We start from the raw sequence: 20,350 nt of genomic DNA on the forward strand, positions 1-20,350 counted from the left end.
AAAAATGCAGTTTGAAATCGCTGGTGTTTCTGACGTCACAAACTACCTTGTAACCAATCAGATCAACGAGTGATCGTCAACGAGTGGATCTCTGAGCTGGTGTGAGTGGAGGCGGGGCTAATTTGCATATTCATTGAACCCCTATGATAAATGAGGCAAGGGTGTAGGTTACGTTCAAGCTATTTTGAGGCATAAAGATTTTTTTTTTTTTTTCAAGGAAAAAACTTTTAAAATGTCATTTTGGTGATCAAAGATGAGTTTTAAGGGATAAACTTGACTACAGGGGGACTTTAATATATTTGTGTGATAGATTATTTTAAGCCATTTTAAATGTTATTTTTTAAGATATACAAGATTTTACTAGTTTTTAAAGTCAGTTTAATGTAATTTAAATTGAAATGACTTACACAGCCAAGTTGATTTTAAATTTAAGGCAAGTTTTCTAGAGTAGCAGATAGATAGATAGATAGATAGATAGATAGATAGATAGATAGATAGATAGATAGATAGATAGATAGATAGATAGATAGATAGATAGATAGATAGATAGATAGATAGATAGATAGATAGATAGATATGGCTAAACAATGTAACCCAGCTATATTCAGACTTGTCATCCTGTCATTTCCAGAGTTCAATGATTAGTCAAAAGAACACACACAAGTCATATTGGAGTCATAAAAACATGACAGTGACAAGCAAATAATGTAATTAGGTTGCATCTTAGCTTAAGGGCAGAAACATGTGACCAACCACATTCAGCATAAAGCACAGAACAAATCAGTCCTGCTCTTTGTCATTTCCTCATTACTCCAGTGCGAACTGCTCTTAATGAGGTCATCCATAGAAATTGTGCATATGAGGTACATTATTTATTCTCAATTGCCAAAGATCAATGTGGACTCTGTGATAAATGTATCAGCTATTTTTTATTCCTCTTTGATGCCAATTTGGGTTAAGTCACAACAGTGTGTTGTGATAGTTTAATCAAGGTGGCTTGACTCATTTCAAACAGGGTGAATTGGTAAATAGTAGCACAGCTCTTCAATATAAGTGTGTCTTAATTGCATGTATACATATGTACTTGTAGACATTATCTTATCCAATGCACTAGCTTAGAGATAAGATTTTTGGGTGAACTATTTCTTTAAATGCAATATATAATCTGTAATTATCTTTACAAGCACTCAGGAGGCTAATAAAGATTAATACGAGGTTGAAGCTATATAGTGTAAGTTAAGGACACAAGGCAATGCCTGCTGCACAAGACTAATCCTCAAACTTGTTTTAGTGAGACGAGGGCTAGGCAGCTGACAGTACAGAGGCCTCATAGCCTTCCATTGTAAGTACATTTCTATAAACACATTGTCTTTGCAAACTGAGACATGTCACAGATCTCATCTGGTTTTGAACCCGGATTATTTCTTTTAAGCAAAGATAATGAGACTGGGTGTGGCTGAATAGTGATATAAAACATGGCTTAATGTTTTTTTAGCTATTTTTAGAGCTTGTTGACTGCACCTCAACGATATTTCAGCTTAGTGAAGATTGACCTTAGACTGCGGGAGTGACTGCGGGAATAGTTCTCCGCCAACTGCAGACAAAAGTTTAATTTGTTATTGGTTAATTATATGTGAACAAAAGACTAAAATGAGAAAAGCTTAGTTGCAGAAACCCATGGATTTCTATTCTTAACTACATCCAATGAAAACAAATATGCTTTTTACACTTCACGCATATTCAACTTTACTTTGTCATTATCTCTTTTTTTAGTTTCTCAATTGTTGGGTGTAATGCTGGTTAACTTTTGTGCAGGTTGTACAATGCTATTTATATTTAAAACAGATATAAATATACTATTAATTGCCTAAAATGCTCATGCATTACACTCACACCCAAAATGCTGTCTTTATTTAACCTGCTTATACAGCGTGTTTAAGTACGTCTTCTTTGTCCACTCACTCTTGCGTAAGACTGGTTTTCCTGCCAAGACGGAACACAAGATAAAACACCCTGCAATAAAACAATCTGGAGAAAAGATCTCAAAGAAAGAGTGTAGGACACCACTTTGCATTATGCATCCCCCTCTTCTTTCCCCCTGACTCAAGTCACTGAAAGTTCTCTAAGAATGTTGATAACACATGATGTATCTTGTGAATCACAAGATTGTGAATCGTTAGTTTTTTTCCCTTTCATGTTTGGTATCATTTTAAATGCCTCAGTGCGATTGGTAAAATGGTCTCAATTTCACTGCAGTCACTTATATTATGAGAAAGATTGAAAGGAGAATTGTGTTCTGCTGTTGTAGGTGGTGGTTGTCCCCTCAAGATATCTGATAATCATGTCTCCTCTCCCCCAAAACCAGGTGCAAGCCTTTGGGGCACATTTCTCCCAAGGTGTGTTTCTCCATTCTCTCACCTAATGGAGTTTGGGTTGCTTGCCACTGCCGCCTCTGGCTTGCTTAGTTGGGGACACTTAATATTCAACAATATTATTGACCTACCTGCATTGACACCATTATAGGAGAACTGAACTGAGCTGGACGATGAGCGGCTATATACAAATCAACAAAATGAATAACTTTTTTTACAACAAAAATGAACTATCACTAAACTTACTTGGACTATGGCACTATTTTCTTCTAGATCTGCTGTACAGCCGAAACAAACTTTGTTGCGTTATATTCCTGTTATCACTGTAAAGCTGCTTTGCAACAATCTGTATTGTAAAAAGCGCTGTATAAATAAAGGTGACTTGACTAGAGTCTCTGCTGTCAGTATATGCATTTCTATGTATTTTCAAATTTGTAATATTAAACATTGTGCTTATCTCATAGAACACACATTATAGTTGTTTGTGCTTTACATGTACACTAGTTTATTTTTAAAACACGCGACTGCTTTACTGTAAGTGTTGTGTGCAACAGTACTTAGGTTAAAGGTTGGAGATGTTATGCATTCTAGACCGTGTGACTTGTGTAAAATTAGAATAACTGTAACACTGGAATTGTTCAGCAGTTTCAAGTTACATGTGAGACTATGCTGAATTTGTTTATCTTGTACGTGGAACACTCTGGATTCTGCCGTTGGGCCGACAGGTGGTCCTTACACTTCTTAAAACACACAGATATCCTGTTTTTTGGAACATAATAAGATTGGCCAGCAGAGGGAGTGGTTACAGAGAATTCCACTGACTTAAAAAAAGAATTCATAAATCTGACTGTGGATCAGAAAAATAGTAAAAGCAGATTTAATGCTAGAACGCAGAATGATTTTATTTCCAAAAAGCAAAAATCTAAAGATGCATTTCAAACAATATGTATTTATTCACATCACTAATTAACATTAACACCACTAATACACTAATTTATTCACCAGTGTCATTAATTGAAGATTAACATACACAGCTTTAAAAAATGCATTCATGTTCAGTAACAATAACAAATCAAAGGTAGAATTTGGTCTCACAGTGTGAATGCTACACATAAACAGTCATACAGTAGAGTTAATAAGTGCTCCGTATTTTGATTCACAGAATCTCGTTTGGTTAAATCCTGTTACTCTAGTTCTTAAGGAAATACTTTTGTGCTGTAACAATACAAAATGATATTGGCAACACCTAAAATAAGGTTCAATTTGTTAAGATGAATGCATTATGCAAACTACATTATACACTGTATTAATCAAGGTTAATTTATAAATCTGCTATTGTTCATTTAACATCTTAAAGTTATTTTATTGTGAACAAACATTCATTAACAATGAACACTATGTATTAATCTAGGTTAGTATTCATTTACAAATCTGCTATTGTTCACTGTTAATTATTGTTCAAAGTATTAGTAGATGCAGAAATGAACATTCTAGCATTATAATGATCATTGGATTAACCGATATTAATAAAAAAGGACTATTCATGGTTAGTTTAATGCTAACAAATTGACCCCTGTTGTAAAGTGTTACCAAATAAATTCTCCTTTTGATAAATACGCAACCAGGCACAAGCTTAACCATGAAGTTAAAGGGATAGTTCATCCAAAAATGAAAATTCTGTCATCATTTACTCATTTTGTCCCAAACCTGTATGTCTTTCTTACTTCTGTGAAAAACAAAATAAGATATCTGGCAAAATGTCTTGGTGGGGTACAATGAAAGTCAATGGGATTCAATGTTGTTTCGGATAAAAAAAGAAGATAAAAAAATGTATCTTGTTTAGCATTTCACAGAAGAAACAAAGTCAGACAGGTTATGCAACGACGTAGGTGAGAAAACAATGACAGAATTTTCATTTTTTGAAGAGTTTTCCCTTTAATGCCAGATCCGTTGGTGCCCGGTTAAGTAACCCATACAGGAGCAAAGCGAAGTCTTAAAAAGCAGTCGCTGAAGTAATCGCTGAGAGAGTCTGTGTAGCGACAGTACGCAAGGCAAACGTCGGCACAGAGAGATCCATGAGGAGGAAGAGCTGGTGTTGGGGACTCTGCAGGCCGTAACACTTACACTCCTCAGTCACAAGGTAGCACTGCACTGGGACGTGGGTAAATCCCTGAGAAAAATCCTGCGAGGCTGACGAGACTGATGTCTCCTGCGAGGTAAAATATCGAGTCACGGCAAAAGTGTAAAAAAGCCGAAGGAGCTCCAAGCGCCTTCCTGATGAAAGGAGAGGCGTAGCGTCCGCTGGAGCTCCGCCACGGACCCGAGGGCAGACGGTGACCGCGCGTCGAGACTCGCGGTTGATGAGCAGAAGAGCCTGGACGTCCCAGCGAAGGCTCACAGACGGAGGAAGAGTGGATCGGTCGGCCTGCTCCAAACAGCTGCGTAGATTCTCCACCAAAGTGGACCAAAAACGACTAACAAGCTCATTCTCCGCCTTGTACAAAGAGGGTTTGGGGCCACAGAGGACGCACACGTGAACCCCGGGGAGGAGTTGGAAACCGAGCAAGCGAATGGCGACGGTGGGACTCCCTTGGGGTAGGAAGACTGGGTAGTCACATGATGATGCATTAGAAAGTGAGTGCACCAGGATTGAGAGCACAACAACTTCCTGGGAAGTCAGTCGAGACCACCACTTCTCCGTGGCCTGAGCCACACGCCCGCGCACTAGCAGGCAGCCGAACTCGCTCTCCGCCGCTTGGGCGAAGGAGTCCAGGGCGTCCTGAAGCAAGGCGGAGGTGGAGGGAAGCAAGCAGTCGGCGCATTGCGTCAGATCTCCCATAAAGCCCTGCTCGTCATTGACGCGCTCCAAGAGCAAGTCGAACAGGCGGTAGCAAGAGCGCAGCTCTCGCTTTAACCGCTCCACGTTGCGTATGTTCGCCAGCTCGTCCTGTCCCAGGACCAAGACCATGCAGTTCCACACGTTCTCCAGCAGGCGGCGCAACTGCAGCTCGCTGACGCCGGAGCCCCCGCCGCCGCTCACCGCGATCAGCATCAGGCTCTCCTGGAAGACCTCCCAAACCACACGGCTGCCCCGATCTGTCTCGCAGCTCGATAGCTGAGCCCCGTGGCCCGCGCCGAACATATGGACGCCGTTTAGAGAGCCGACGATGGAAAAGGGAAGCTGCTTGGTGGAGCCGCGTGAGAAGAGAGGGACCCCGCTGGAGGCTGTGAGGCACAGCAGTTGGAGGGTCTCGGCTTGCAGCATCGTGAGCGTAGACTGGGCTGGAGAGTGTCTCTAAACACCAGTCAGTGATGAAGACATCGTATAAAGCCTTTAGGTGCAAAGACAAGAAATAAACACATGAGAACTTCAGTGATGAACATTCAAACACCTGTATTGAACACCTGTGTAGGGTAAGATGGGGGAATATGCAAGAACAATGTGCATTTACTTTTAGGTTGTGACATATTTGGATATAAGTTTAGCCTGTAGAGGGTCATTACACATCAGTTAACGTGTTCACTTTCAAATGAAAATTAGCCCATGATTTACTCACCCTCAAGGCATCCTAGGGGTATATGACTTTCTTCTTTCAGACGAATACAATCGAAGTTATATTAAAAAATATCCTGGCTCTTCCAAGCTTTCTAATGGAAGTGGATTGCAACCAACAGACTGAAGCTCAAAAAAGTGCATCTATCCATGGTAAACGAACTCCACACGGCTCCTGTGGGTTAATAAAGGCCTTCTGATGCAAAACGATGAGTTTGAGTAAGAAAAATATTAATATTTAAAACTTTATAAAGTAAAATAACTAACTTCCGGCCAAACGAACATACGGATTCCACATAAGTGTAAAGCGCAACTTATGCGAGTAATGCGACGTACTGCTGATATTTACGCATGACGTCATAAATTTCATAAGTTGCGCATTAAGGGCAAGAAGATTGTGTATGGCCGTTAGGCCAGAAACTAGTTATTTTACTTTGTAACGTGTTAAATATGAATATTTTTCTTACACAAACTCATCATTTTGCATCAGAAGGCCTTTATTAACCCACAGGAGCCGTGTGGAGTTTGTTTACGATGGATGGATGCACGTTTTTGAGCTTCAATCTGTTGGTTGCAATCCACTTCCATTATGAAGCTTGGAAGAGCCAGGATATTTTTTAATATAACTCCGATTGTATTAGTCTGAAAGAAGAAAGTCATATGGCTTGAGGATGGCTTGAGGGTGAGTAAATCATGGGCTAATTTTCATTTTAAAGTGAACTAATCCTTTAAGGGAAATAAAGGGTAATGGAAACATTTGTTATTTAAGTTGTCATAGCACAAAATGTAAAAAAATGTTACCCCATTACCTTGGGCAAGAAACACTCATGTATAAATTACATGTTACGTTCACATTACATACGGCCACCTTATCGGTATCGGCCGATATATGTTCATTTTTAATGTTATCGGCCCGATAAGAAAATGTGGCCGATATATTAAAGCCGATAATTAAAGGATTCTTTCCTTCCGCTGAGACACTTCAGATGCGCACTGTTCGTCATGACGGTTTTGAATTGCTTGAAATATGATTGAAATCACTTCAAAAAAGGAAAATACAGTTAAGTGCAACAAGTGCAGCACAAGTCTTTCATATAGGCTACATAAAATAAATTATAATTATAATATATCATAATTGTGTGCTTGGGACATAGCTTCTAGTGGTGAGACTTGTTTTTGTAATCAGGTTCCCAAAAATTATATAAAAAATTGAATTTAGATTAATTGGTTATCTGCTTTCAAATATAAAGAATTATTGGTTATCGGCCAAAAATGTCATATCGGTGCATCCCTAATATATATCTATATATATATCTATATATATATATACACACACACACACTCACACACACATACAGTACCAGTCAAAATGTTTTTGAAAGAAGTCTCTTCTGCTCACCAAGGCTGTATTTATTTGATCGAAAATACAGTAAAAACAGATTGTGGAATATTATTGCAATTTCAAATAACTGTTTTCTGTTTTAATGTTTTAAAATGTAATTTATTCCTGTGATCAAAGCTGAATTTTCAGCATCATTACTCCAGTCTTCAGTGTCACATGATCCTTCACAAATCACTCTAATATGATGATTTGCTGCTCAAGAAACATTCATTATTATTATCAATGTTGACAATTGTGCTGCTGAATTATTATTATTATTATTTATTTATTTATTTATTTATTTATTTTATTACGTGGAAACCATGATACACTACCATTCAAAGGTTTGGAGTAAGTAATATGTTAAAAAATATACTTTTATTCAGCAAGGATGCATTAACTTGATCAAAAGAAACAGTAAACACATTTATAAAGTTACAATTGATTTCTATTTCAAATAGCCTAAATGCTGTTCTTTTTACCTTTCTATTCATCAAAGAATCCAGAAAAAAATGAATCCCGGTTTCCACAAAACAATTTAAGCATGCAAAAATGGTTTTCAACATTGATAAAATAATAATTTAGCATCAATAATAATTGAGCACAAAATCAGCATTTTACAATGATTTCTAAAAGTTCATGTGACACTGGAGTAATAATGCTGAAAATTCAGTTTTGACATCAAAGGAATAAATTACATTTTAAATTATATTAAAACAGAAAACAGCTATTTCAAATGGTCATAATATACATATGAATAAATACAGCCTCGGTAAGCTTAAGAGACTTCTTTCAAAAACATCTTAATGTTTTCAAACTTTTGACCGGTTCTGTATATATTTTCAGTGTAGCAACACAATGAATTCACAATGATTGAAAAGCAAAGTTGTCTGAGATGTACATCTAATTTGTGGAATTATTAAATATAATTTTTCCCAAATGGCCTAATGGTAATCTTTTCACTTGAAAATAATAATATTAAAAATACTACTATTAATGTGTCCATAATTCATTAATGTGTCTACTTCATTAACAAGTAGACAGGAAAACATGTGCTATTCAACTATTCGATAATACTATGTTTTTCTATACATTTCTATAAACTATACATTTTCCAAATTAACTTGAGACCTGTTTTTTTTTTTACAAACTACTACTAATAATACTAATAATAATTATGCATTTTATTTAAGGCGCCTTTTAAATTACACAAATGTTGATATCCAAATGAAATGACAAGAGAACAGCTGTAAATGTGCTGAGGTGAGATATTATAATCAAGAGAGGGAAATATGATCATCTTTCCCCAGCTTACCCGGCTAACTGGAAAATCTGGTCCTCATGCAAAACAGACACGCAAACGCTACACATCTGAGACAAAATTACATTTGTGTTGTTGTAATCAACATTGAACTAACCTGCTAATGTGAGCAGATACATTCACAGACTGCAGTAACCAGCGTTAGTTCGCTTAGGTTTGACCAAAGGTTTTCATACACGGATATACGGAGCTAATGACTTGAGTTTGTAACCGTTAACTGTTAATAAGAAAATTAATTAATTGTTTGTCTTGCCTGAGTCGTAAACTTCAGGTCTCCACAGCAACATCTCTGACAACCGCTCTTCTTCGTGGCCAATGAAAGTAATAGAGAACTGATGGGTCCGTAGCGCCACCTTGCGGAGACTCGAGTAGCGTCTATAACGCCAGATCACACTATTCCTCTTGCTTCGGTTTAGAATTAATCAAAACTGAACTACGAGAAAATGTTTATCTGTTTAATATATCCTTAATATTTTATGTTTTATCATACTTTACCAATCCTGAACAGTTTCGACAGTCTTGATAATTAAAAAAAGAACTTTAATATTAAACTATTTAACTATTGGTGCAAAACAAGTTTTTAATGTAAATATGTCTATGTGGTGTTTTTAATACATCAAACCATGTGCAAATTCAAGTCAACACCATTGCTGTGTATTTTCTCCTTAAAACTGCAGTGAACCACAAACGCAGTTTGAAATCGCTGGTGTTTCTGACGTCACAAACTACCTTGTAACCAATCAGATCAACGTGTGATCGTCAACGAGTGGATCTCTGAGCTGGTGTGAGTGAGTGGAGGCAGGGCTAATTTGCATATTCAAAGAACCGCGTATACTAAATGAGGCTGAAATGAGTATTTTAAGGTATGATTTTTTTTGTAAATATGTAATTTTGGTGATCAAAGATGAGTTTTAAGGGATAAAATTATTGCCTACGGGAGGACTTTAACAACATGTCTCTCATTTTCAGCAATTCTTCGTTCTGGTATCATTAAGTCACAACTGAAGGATTTCTTTAAATTAACAAGAACTAGCAATCACAATCCACACTGAAGATTGCCTTATTTATACTGTCTGGATGCTTTACTAGAGAAGGGAGAGAAGAACAGCATAATACCATGTTCATGAACAGTAAAATAATATTGCTTCTATAATCAAATACAACGGTCTTTCAGTACTGAACATTTTAATTTTTACAAACACTTATAAAATGTTACTTGTGTTGGAGCAGAATTTGTTCCACACTGAAATTCAAGTATTACTTAAAGGGATAATTCACCTAAAAATGACTCACCCTCAAGTTGCTCTAAACCTGTATGAGTTTTTCTTCTGTTGAACACAAAAAAAGATATTTCTGAAGAATAGTCGACGGCACGCATTGACTTCCATGGTATTTTCTTTTTTTTTCTACTATGGAAGTCAATGGGTGCCGTTAACCATCTGGTACCCAACATTTACATTTTATTTTACATCCAGCTCTTTGTTTCTCTTCCTCCATTATGCTATCATGACACATGACTATAACATCATCTGAGAAAAAAACTCATTTTATTACGGTAAAGAGTACCACAATGTGCCAGAGAATTACATTATTCAGGCTGAAATTTCATATTCTGGAAGAAAGGAGGCAGCTATTAAATTACTAAGAAAACAAGTTAAAGAGAAGTAATACGAGGTGTGATTTAGATGAGCTGACTGGCTTTTCATTCCTAATATCCTGTGGAAACCACAAAATGGTTGATTGTTTTGGGGGTCCAAATAATAACATTAAATCAGTTTTGCACAATTATTTCAGGAATGATCGAGAAGTCAGGCTTTACAAATCACATCAAGATTTTCACATTACATCAAAGTATAGATAGACAGAAGATAGCATTACAATTGATCGGAATGCAATTTTATGGCTTTTTGATTTTTTTTCTTCATTAAAAAGGCACCAGAGAGGAATGACAGGATCGTTGCACCTCACAGAAGAAGAAAAATCAATTAAATCAACAAAAAGCCTTTCAGAAAAGTTCCTTGGCAAAGTCGGGTGCAGTATGTGGAAGTGGCAAGGAGTGGAGAGTTGAGACAACATTGGTCCTCTTTACATGCCCATTCGAATGCTCTGAATGATCTGGAATATTGCTGAGGACAGACAAAAAACAAAACGGTGAAAAATTGAGGAGAAAGAATATTGATAACCTGAACTTTGTGAAGTCAAGGTTTACAACAACATAAGTGCAAGCTTTATCGGTTTATAATGGGCCATTTTATCTCTCACAAAAGTAAACAGATTTTTCCCAAAGAGTGTCGTCTTTAACGGATGCTTTCTGGATCTAATCAGATAAAAAAAAAAAGATTGCAAAATCATCCATGTCACAAAAGTTAGGGCAGGCAAACAGAGAGCAAGATGACCCCGAAAACACGGGAGGAAAATGTCATTCGTTCAATGCAAACAGATTCCCAAAGGACACGGGGTAAAGAAGACCCTGCTCGAGCTGGAAGAAACCTTTTCTTGTCTTTTCTTGGATATTGTGACGTATATCTGAGTGAAAGCTTCTCGAACAAGAAACAAATTTAGGCCGGGACTTGATTTTGTCCATGGGGAACTGATTGGATGGTTGTGGTTTGCTATTGGTGGATCTCATGTGAGTGACAGGTTGTCCCACCCTCATGCCAGTAAACACATCATCAGAGAAGTGAAGAAACGTTTCAAGAGGGAGGGGAAGTTAAGTCTGTGGAACACTTGATTCTGATTGGTCAATCGCACCATCCAGCGGTATTTTATTCCCCGATAACAACCTGTAAAAACTGATAACACAGGCTCATCCGGGTAACTGTCACTGAAGTCGGTGCTTTACGCTTGCTTGCGTTTGGTGAGCTAAGAAAATATTAAAACTCAAATCAATATTTTGTGTAGTTATTTAATTCTGCCATCCGGTATCGCTGACTCACTCTCTCGGTTTCATAGAAACGCAGCTGTTGCCATTTTGCGACTATTGCTTTGTACACTATAATGGGTTATTATAAGATAACAAACAGGTAAGATTTTAAAACAGTTTCATCTCATATCAATATTTCTTATCCCCATAATTAGTTATGTGGCGAAATGCTGTGTAATAAGTGGGATGATTGTATACCGTATCCCTTAAATGTCCGTCTAGTTTGAACTTGCCACGCTAGCAACTGCTTTGTGTTCAAAGACCTAAGAAAATGTTTCAACTCAAGTAAATATTTTGTGTCTGATTATTTACTTATGTGGCAAGTAGCCGTGTAATAAACGGGATAATGTACTTCCAGCCGGTTGTTATTGCAGAATAAACCCCTTCAGGCTGATGCAAGATCACCCTGTCAGGGTTTATTCTGCGATAAAAACCGGCTGGATGTACATTATCCCGTTTATTACACTTTATTTCCGTTTATGTGCTCGCACTGCACGGATAAAGCCTTTATGATATTATTTGTACATTGTACATTTTGACTTCATGGTGACTTTAAGCAGTGTTGTTGGCAATGTTCTTCAATGCTGTTTTGAGAGTAGCAACACCTGCAAATCCACGTGCTGTACCCCATGAAAATGAGCAGATAAAGGTCATGCTATCAGTCCAGCCTTGTCCATGTAAATAGTGTGCATTATTATCTCGGCCTTCACAAGGTTTCACAGTGTGAGTGTGCCAAAAAAAACGTTGAGTGGAGGTCAGCTTTGTCTACATATCTTGGACTCAGTAAAAAGCGCAACACCAGCTCGTATAAAAACAACTGGTATTAAAATTAACGTGTTTATTATTCGGTCTACGACATGATACATCACTTGTTAATCTTTTGAATTGGTAAGTTCACTCACCTGAGCCGCAAACAACAAAGATGAAGAGTGCCAAGAGCCACGGTCCCACCGACACTTTCTCATCACTCACGGTTCTCTGTGTGAATTCACATTCAGATCAGTTGCAATCGCGCATTATTTAATAGTAGTAACGTTAGAAACGTTAGAGCAGTGGGCTTCCGCATACTGCAGTATAGGGACAGTATTTCGATACAAAGAACGATAAACCATAACTCCTAATAACAATTTATGCAAATGAACCAGTTAGCACATTACATTAAGTTAATTTCTCCTCTGCGGTTACACTGTTGAAGATCGTGAAGAGACGTCATACCGTCGATTTGACGTTGCCTCTCTGGGTGATGTTTTTGCTGTGTTTCTCGTTGGCCATACGGATCCTCTGTTTGGCGACCATCGTTGCAAAATGCTGGTGTGTTGTAAAAAGTGAGCTGGTCACAGTCACAGATATGACGGACACAACACAAACTACTAGTGAGGATGAAGAGAAAACTACGTCGATCTTTGTCTACGTCCTCAGAACGTAAGCCCCGCCCACACCGGAAGATCGCAAATGGACTGATGATGCTGTCTTGGACCAGCCCGCTTTTTGTAAAACGCTGATAATAAATGTCAACGCTAAATTACTTAGTAAATGATGAATTATTTACTACGTTTATTAAGTTCAGTTTTTAAAATTCGGTACCGACCTTGCATAGTGTGGTCATACTCTTATATAAATAGTTCATATTAATCAAGATCTTGGGTTGGCAGCCTTGGATTCTTGCAAATTTCTTGATTCTTTTTTCTTTTTTTTTTACATTACATGTCAATTAATGGATATGAGGCGTAAAACAGTCAAAAATGTAACATTTCTAGAGAGAAACAGACATTCTCTGAGAGAAACCAAAAACAAATGCTGATATCCGGTTTGTAAACGATGAGTCGAATCTTTTAATGAATCGATTGAACTGGGTTGCAAAAAAAGCCTGAATTGGTCCTGTCCCAGTGGGTATTGGGCATAGTTTTGGGACAGGACTCTTTCAAGAAGCGAGAAGCGAGAAGCGAGTTGATTCACTGTATGGTTGATGAAACAATTTTGAATGACTTTATGTTAACTACCAGTCAAAATTGCTCAATAATTGCATAATCACAATTTTACTGTATTTTATCAAATAAGTGCAGCCTTTGGTGAGCATAAGAGACTTCTTTCAAAAACATCTTAATTATTCCAAACGTTTGACCGGTAGTGTTGTTTGCAATTAACTAAACTGAGACATTTGAATTTACAACTAGATAAAAAAAAAAGTTTGTCAAGACGACGAACTTTGATGTTGGTAGAGTATTTTTAAATCTTTAAGTTTGAAGACTAAATATGAATAAGTTTTAAAAGCTAGAAATTTGAAGGTAGATTAAACATTAAACAAAACACCAAAAAAGGTCAATAAGAGACTACATAAAAAGAACCACGTCATGACGCAATAGCGTGAGGACGCAAATAACTTTTTTTTAACCGGTTCTCTGAAATGAACTGTTCAAAAGAACCGATTCGTGGAAATGAGCCGGCCCTCCCGTCATGGAACGAACCAATCACAGCGTCGCTTTCAGGATTACCCGTATGAAACTCAGCAGTCCACTTCCTGCCTTCAGTTCTGGAACTGATCGTCGTGGGGGAAGATGCGTTGGTTGCCTCTCTCGGTGATAATATTATGGGCCTGTACTCTTTACAGCGCCTCTGCGGATATCAATGGCGTAAAGAAGATGAAGATGCAGTTTGCCGCCGGTCCACTCCTTAAATTCCAGATTTGGTGAGTATGAGTTTGGACACTTTTCTGTCGATCGGCGTCGGTCCCCGGAACAGGCCGATGACTGCATAATGACATTGAGTGTGTTGATTGATAGTAGCACAGATTAACCTCGCAGAGAAACTGTACTGTGACAGTGTGCACAGACAATCCTTAATTTGTCTCATATGGCACATGCAGTCTCGCAAGTAACTGTTAACCTCAGCGGGATGTTATAATCGGCCAGTAATCCGGTGTTAAGTGGAGAGCTCTCATTTGAGCATTAGCCCATTAGTGGATCTGTCTGTCTGTGTGCTTGCTTTTGAACCGTTAGCTACATATTAAATAAATGCAGCTTTTATTGATTTATAAAGCACATTCGATGCTGCTATAATATCTAGTATCCATTGGAAGGGCGTTTATCACAATCTGAAATGGAAATTATTGTTTATATTCCAGGTCGTTTCGCGTGAACCATGAAAATGTACTGTACTTAGTGCTGTTAAATCGATTAATCGCGTCTAACATAAAAGATTTTGTTTACGTAATAAATGTGAGTGTATATATTATAATTATAGGTCTGTGTGTTTATACTGTATATACACACATTTATACATGTATATATGTGTTTATGTATACACAGACACACATATATACACACATTTATTATCAAAACAAAAACTTTTGTTAGATGCGATTAATCGATCATTTATGTTAGTTTGTAGTGCATTAACTAATGTAAAGAAATACAACTGGTGAATGGTGATATTAACAAATGAACAATACTTTTATTAACCTTAGTAAATGTCACCAATGGAGATTTTATTGTAAAGTTTTATCAAATCCAAAGAGTCATACTTAAAGTTGGCAATCTTAAAATATCCACACAAAGGCCATAGCGTTGAAAATAGACACACACCACACGTACGGTATATTGTATGTATTGCTTATACTCCCACACACTATTTGCTTCCATTTTAGAACACTTGATGATTATCTAATCAAAATATGTATTACAGTGACGATAAAAAACAAAACTAAAATCGAATGCGTTTCTGATTTGTTATATAGTTCCAGCACAACAGTGCAGTTCACGTTAATATCACTCTGTGTAAGTGAAGCAAAGGCTCTGAGGTGTGTCTTCATCTTGTTTGTCTTCTGTTTCAGTATCTCCTGAGGGTACAAGCGGGTGTTTGAGGAGTACACGCAGGTTTTGTACCAGCGGTACCCAGACATCCGCATAGAAGGAGAGAACTACCTTCCAATGCCTCTCTACAGGTAATGGCCTACACAACAACACTGCTCATTGTTACATAGTCACGTTTGCGAGGCTATCGTGGCCTGGAATGAATGTATAAATAATAGCAAAATAATGTATTAAAGTTTTTCATTTTTTTTTTATTTACATTTTATTTATTTATTAATAATATATGTGTTTGTTTGTGTATAATTCATAATTTTTAAAGTGTCCTTTTTTTCTTCCCTCCAGGCACTTTGCTTCCTTTCTGTCTATGTTTAAGCTGGTGTTAATCGGAGTGATCGTTTTGGGCAAGGATCCATTTGCTCTATTTGGCATGCAGGCCCCAGGCCTCTGGGTTTGGAGTCAGGAGAATAAGGCAAGACCATTATGACCGGTACACATTGTACGATTTGGGCTGTCCCAGTCGAAAGATGACCGATTTCTGTGGTCGTGGCTCTCCTAAACGGTGGTCCAGTGAGAGAGGTTCAAAGAGTGACATCTATAATGTCACGGTCTTGTGACCAAAGATAGTGTGAGAAATTTAGCATGATCATCTCACAGTGTGTTTGCTGCTACGACCCGCGTCTGCTGACTAGCCAATAAAAATGCAACATGAAATGGCGTATTGATCGATGCGACATGTCGCTAAAACTACTTACCTCAAGCTCCATTTGCAAGATTGTCATGCCAAGCTTCCTTCTCTTTTTTTCAGCGCAGATTATAAACCACAACTGCCAAAGTGCGATTCATCGCTCTATTTGTTTACCACTAGCGCATGCTTTATTCTTCTTTACAAACTACGATTCAATAGGTGTCATCATCGTACAGTCTACGTACATGTCGTACCCAAGTTTATTAGATCCATGTCGTACAGTGTGATTTGTAATGATTTTATAGGATTTTATCACACAGTCTGTAGCAGACATTAGTTAAAACATTTGCATTTGGTGGTTTAAAGGTGCGTTTACGCCATGTCATGATTACGTAACAATTCTGAACTGTAAAACAGTGGCAAACTCAACTGTAAGTTTCTAAGAACTACGACTAGTACCAGGTTAGATGGAAGATCCAACATGGGTTCAAATACAAACTTTTCCCCCCATGGACCTCATTAGTCTTTAACTTTATCACCTCGGTGTTGTCAGCAGTGCTAGGAGAGAATGCAACACCCAAGAGACCAAAGGACAAGCCTCATGTTAATGTTCACCTGACTCTCTATGTGCCATTCCTGAAATGTAGACAAGGAAGATTTTAGCAGCTTTGATTTTTAGAAAAATTAGAAAAAGTCATGCATAAACTACTCACAAAATAAAGTATTTAAACATCAAATATGTGCAGTACAAGAAAACTAGCTGCAACAGTGCTTATTATTATTATTTTGCTTATGGGATTTGTTTCTTTTTGTCAGATATATGCCTGTATGATGGTGTTCTTCTTCAGCAATATGATTGAAAATCAGTGTATGTCTACGGGTGCTTTTGAAATCACGCTCAATGGTAAGTATTTATTTTAATATTTCAATGTATAAAATATAATTTATATTATTGTTTATAATAATTCTTGTTTACATTATTAGAATTATTTTATATAGATATATGTATATAAAAATGAAGTTTTTGTTTGTAAAAAGGGATAATTGAATGATTATAGGTTAGAAAATCCCTGTTTTATGACCCCTTTCAGAACAACATAACTCGACCAAAGACGTTCAAACCCTTAAAAGGGATAGTTAACCCTAAAATTTAAATTAAGTCATCGTTTACTCACCCTGGTGTTGTTTTAATGCCGTATGCCCTTCTATCGTTAATATAATGGCAGTGAATAGCGACCAGGATCAAGCGGTTTAAAAACGACACAAAAGTATCACAGAATAATCCTACGCCGTATATTCCAGGTGTTCTAGGGCTGTAGTACGACTTTTTAAAAATGTATTTCTAGGTGTTGAATTTCATGTCTCCTATTAGAGTCTCATAAACGTACATCCATCCATGCACAGAAGACCAGTTGCCAAGGTCAGGATTTTCGTTAAATTTTGGTTTGTTTTTTCACCAAACCCTATCGTATAGTTCCAGAACACTTGGGATATATGACACGTCTTTTTTAAAAAGCTTGATTCTGTTTGTTATTCACTGCCATTATGTGGTCCAAAAAAGAAAGAAGGGCATACGGCATTAGAACAACACCAGGGTGAGTAAATGATGATTTAATTCTCAATTTTAAGGTGAACTAACCCTTTAAGCCTTTTTTATAGCAAATCAAATTGTGCTAAATAAGAAACTATTGTTTATCAAATCCGAAGAATACGAGGTGTTCACTGTCTATCATACAGGATGTTGATATCTATAGGGAGTGGCTGCGTGGCGTTTGCCTAATTCAGTGGTTTAGTTTGGCGGAAGTGAAAAATGATGTGGTTGCACTATCACTATGGTAACACTATTTTCGGGGATTTTTTTTCTTTTCTGGTTAGATGTTCCAGTTTGGTCCAAGCTGGAGTCCGGGCACCTGCCTTCCATGCAGCAACTAGTTCAAATCCTGGAGAATGAGATGAAGATGAACGTCCACATGGACACACTTCCACACCCTCGTTCGTAACCTTGCCTCTGATTCACTGAGTGGAGCCTAGGACCCCTCCTCGTATGTGGAACCATCATAACCTTACTAAATGTTCAATGAATGTCTATTATTAAAAATATTGTCTTTTTGTTTTAAAAAAAATATCTATAGTTTGAAAGTGTGAGGTCAGTAAAATTATTCTGAAATACGAATTTCTCACCAAGGCTGAATTTATTTAAACAATACTAAGGTTTGCCTAGATGCAGATGACTGTTTTTTTTCCCCCTCTCTCAGCCTTATTAATTCTCTTCACTCACACGTTCTCTTTTAGTTTTGTGGTGAAGCTCTCCTACGGTTGTGAGGTGACGTTTATGACGGTTTGCGCTGAAAGTAGAGCCTCTGCTAGCGCACACCCGATGCTCCGCGTCGTCCTCATCGAGCCTCTCGGAGATGCACCTCCTACAGACGCTGGTGCGGGATTCATGGCAACAACAGTGGCTATATAGATATGACTAGCCCATCTCTTGTGCAATAACTATTTGGTTCAGGATATATGCTCACAAGGAATATGTAATAAATATTTTCTATTTGAGTTCATTTAGCTCAGTCAACTAAATTAACTATGGCATATTTTCCTTTCATTTGATTCTACTGTATGGCTAAACCCTGGTCTTTATGTAATAAGTAGATATGAGAAGCTAACTTATACACCCATCCCTCTTCATGATAATTTAACTTTTAAGTGACATTAATTATATTTCTGAGCCCTGTTTTTTTTATATATATTGCTTTGTATTGCTTAAAATGTTTAGAAAATTGAAAATAAAATGGAATTAACAAAATAGTGTGTCTTTATTGGAAGGATGGCCTAGCAAATTGTTTTTAAAACATTTTAAACAATAGAAAAAATTAAAGGCCAGAAGAGTATTAGCTGAGTTGCACACTATATTACATATAAAGGCTGAAAAATAATTACCATCAGCAAACAATCTATATTAAAAAAATAAAAATGTAAAAACTCACTTCTCTTTATTAAAAAAAAAAATCTCATTGTTCACTCATTTGTCTTGTAATGCCATTAATCTAGCCTGGAACTGGGTTAGTCTGGCTTTACCCAGATCACTTCAGGTGAAAAGTCTTGTGTGCTTATCACTGTCTAATAATCTTATTGTGAACTAGGTCTTAGTTCTGGATTCTTCCAATTTGACAGATTTACAGTTAATGTAGTTTGTTTAGTGAAGGCTTTTCTATAGCAGATCTTTTACGGGCAATTAATGCAAGTAATATTAACTAATAGAGAGCAATATATTTGTTATAGTGTTCAATAATCTTTTTTTAAACATTAATAAAAATACAGGTGTTCAATTTTAGTTCATGCTAGTTCAGGTGCAAATAAAAGATACAAGTTTTGATTTGAATAACATTAACTTAATATATTACATTAAGACTAATAAATGCTTTAGAAGTGTTACATTTTTTTGTTTGAGGGTTTATTAGGGCTTGACCACAAGACTTGAGCCTGAAGTCCAACCCCAACCTGACAGGGAACTCAAGCCGCCACACTGTTAAAAAAAATATCGTGATTTTAACGGTCAAAGACTGTAAAAACGCTACAGTGAAAAACTGTTTACTGGTTAAGAGAAAGTTTCCTTAATATATACGGTAAACAACTGTGATAGATCTAACGGTACATTTAATGTAATTTTACTGTAAAATACTGTTAAATTTACAGTTTTTGGAAGTGAAAAAGAACAAGTCATTGTATAATTTACACAAAAAAAAAGTAAATTGACATTCCCACAATTCCCTGCGTGACACTTCACATTTGATGTATTTTTGCTGAAATAACTATGTTTCTTCATAGTTTTCTTAGTTTTTTTTAATCAGTTATGACATTAGGGTTTTATGTTACATTTAATATTGTTAAATTAATGTTTATTGCGTTTTTAAAATTTCACGTGTGTTACCATGATAGTGTTTAGTGTTTGTGTGAATGACACTGTGCAGCTTCTATAAATTAGTATTAAATGTCTTGTGAAAGAGCTGCTTGTGATGAGCTGTAATTCATCATGTGATTTTCATCTCCACTGTGATTGGTGGTGGTCAGTGTATTACTGTAGTACAAAACAGATATAAAAACTTCAATAGGTCAGTAAATTAACATTATATCAGATAATTAAATACGGTTTATTACTGTAAATTTAAGTAAAGTCTGTAAAATCTAAAATGTTGCTACCGTATATTTTACAGTAAATTTCTGGCAACCACAGCTGCCGGTATTTTACCGTAAATGTAACAGATTTTTTTTTACAGTGTTGCACACCAGAGACCCCAGAGACAGTTCA

At 36.8% G+C, this 20,350-nt stretch overlaps 3 protein-coding genes across 5 annotated transcripts; 1 reads left to right on the forward strand and 2 right to left on the reverse strand.

The window, feature by feature from the left end:
- Positions 1–1,417: 1,417 nt before the first annotated feature.
- On the reverse strand, positions 1,418–9,046 carry fuz (fuzzy planar cell polarity protein). 3 transcript variants are annotated; one of them, XM_079876040.1, is made up of 2 exons: positions 8,725–9,046; positions 1,418–5,704 (listed from the first exon to the last, which is right to left on the reverse strand). In XM_079876040.1, the coding sequence occupies exon 2, from the start codon at positions 5,635–5,637 to the stop codon at positions 4,366–4,368; it is 1,272 nt and encodes a 423-aa protein (XP_079732166.1). In that variant the 5' UTR covers positions 5,638–5,704; positions 8,725–9,046; the 3' UTR covers positions 1,418–4,365. The 3 variants fall into 3 exon arrangements, with proteins under 3 accessions (XP_079732166.1, XP_079732165.1, XP_079732167.1); XM_079876039.1 differs by having other exon boundaries at positions 8,881–9,045; XM_079876041.1 differs by having other exon boundaries at positions 8,622–8,736.
- A 1,109-nt stretch (positions 9,047–10,155) lies between these two features.
- LOC307161380 (stress-associated endoplasmic reticulum protein 1) lies at positions 10,156–12,899 on the reverse strand. Its single transcript, XM_079876044.1, has 3 exons — positions 12,766–12,899; positions 12,453–12,528; positions 10,156–10,753 (listed from the first exon to the last, which is right to left on the reverse strand). Exons 1-3 carry the CDS (start codon positions 12,844–12,846, stop codon positions 10,713–10,715), a joined length of 198 nt encoding a protein of 65 aa, XP_079732170.1. The 5' UTR covers positions 12,847–12,899; the 3' UTR covers positions 10,156–10,712.
- A 389-nt stretch (positions 12,900–13,288) lies between these two features.
- selenot1a (selenoprotein T, 1a) lies at positions 13,289–19,033 on the forward strand. The gene is made up of 6 exons (XM_079876043.1): positions 13,289–14,236; positions 15,380–15,490; positions 15,702–15,828; positions 16,861–16,948; positions 17,920–18,086; positions 18,337–19,033. The coding sequence occupies exons 1-5, from the start codon at positions 14,106–14,108 to the stop codon at positions 18,042–18,044; spliced, it is 582 nt and encodes a 193-aa protein (XP_079732169.1). The 5' UTR covers positions 13,289–14,105; the 3' UTR covers positions 18,045–18,086; positions 18,337–19,033.
- Positions 19,034–20,350: the final 1,317 nt, after the last annotated feature.

This window comes from Squalius cephalus (assembly GCF_949319135.1).
Source record: "Squalius cephalus genome assembly, chromosome: 7".
Lineage (NCBI taxonomy): Eukaryota > Metazoa > Chordata > Actinopteri > Cypriniformes > Leuciscidae > Squalius > Squalius cephalus.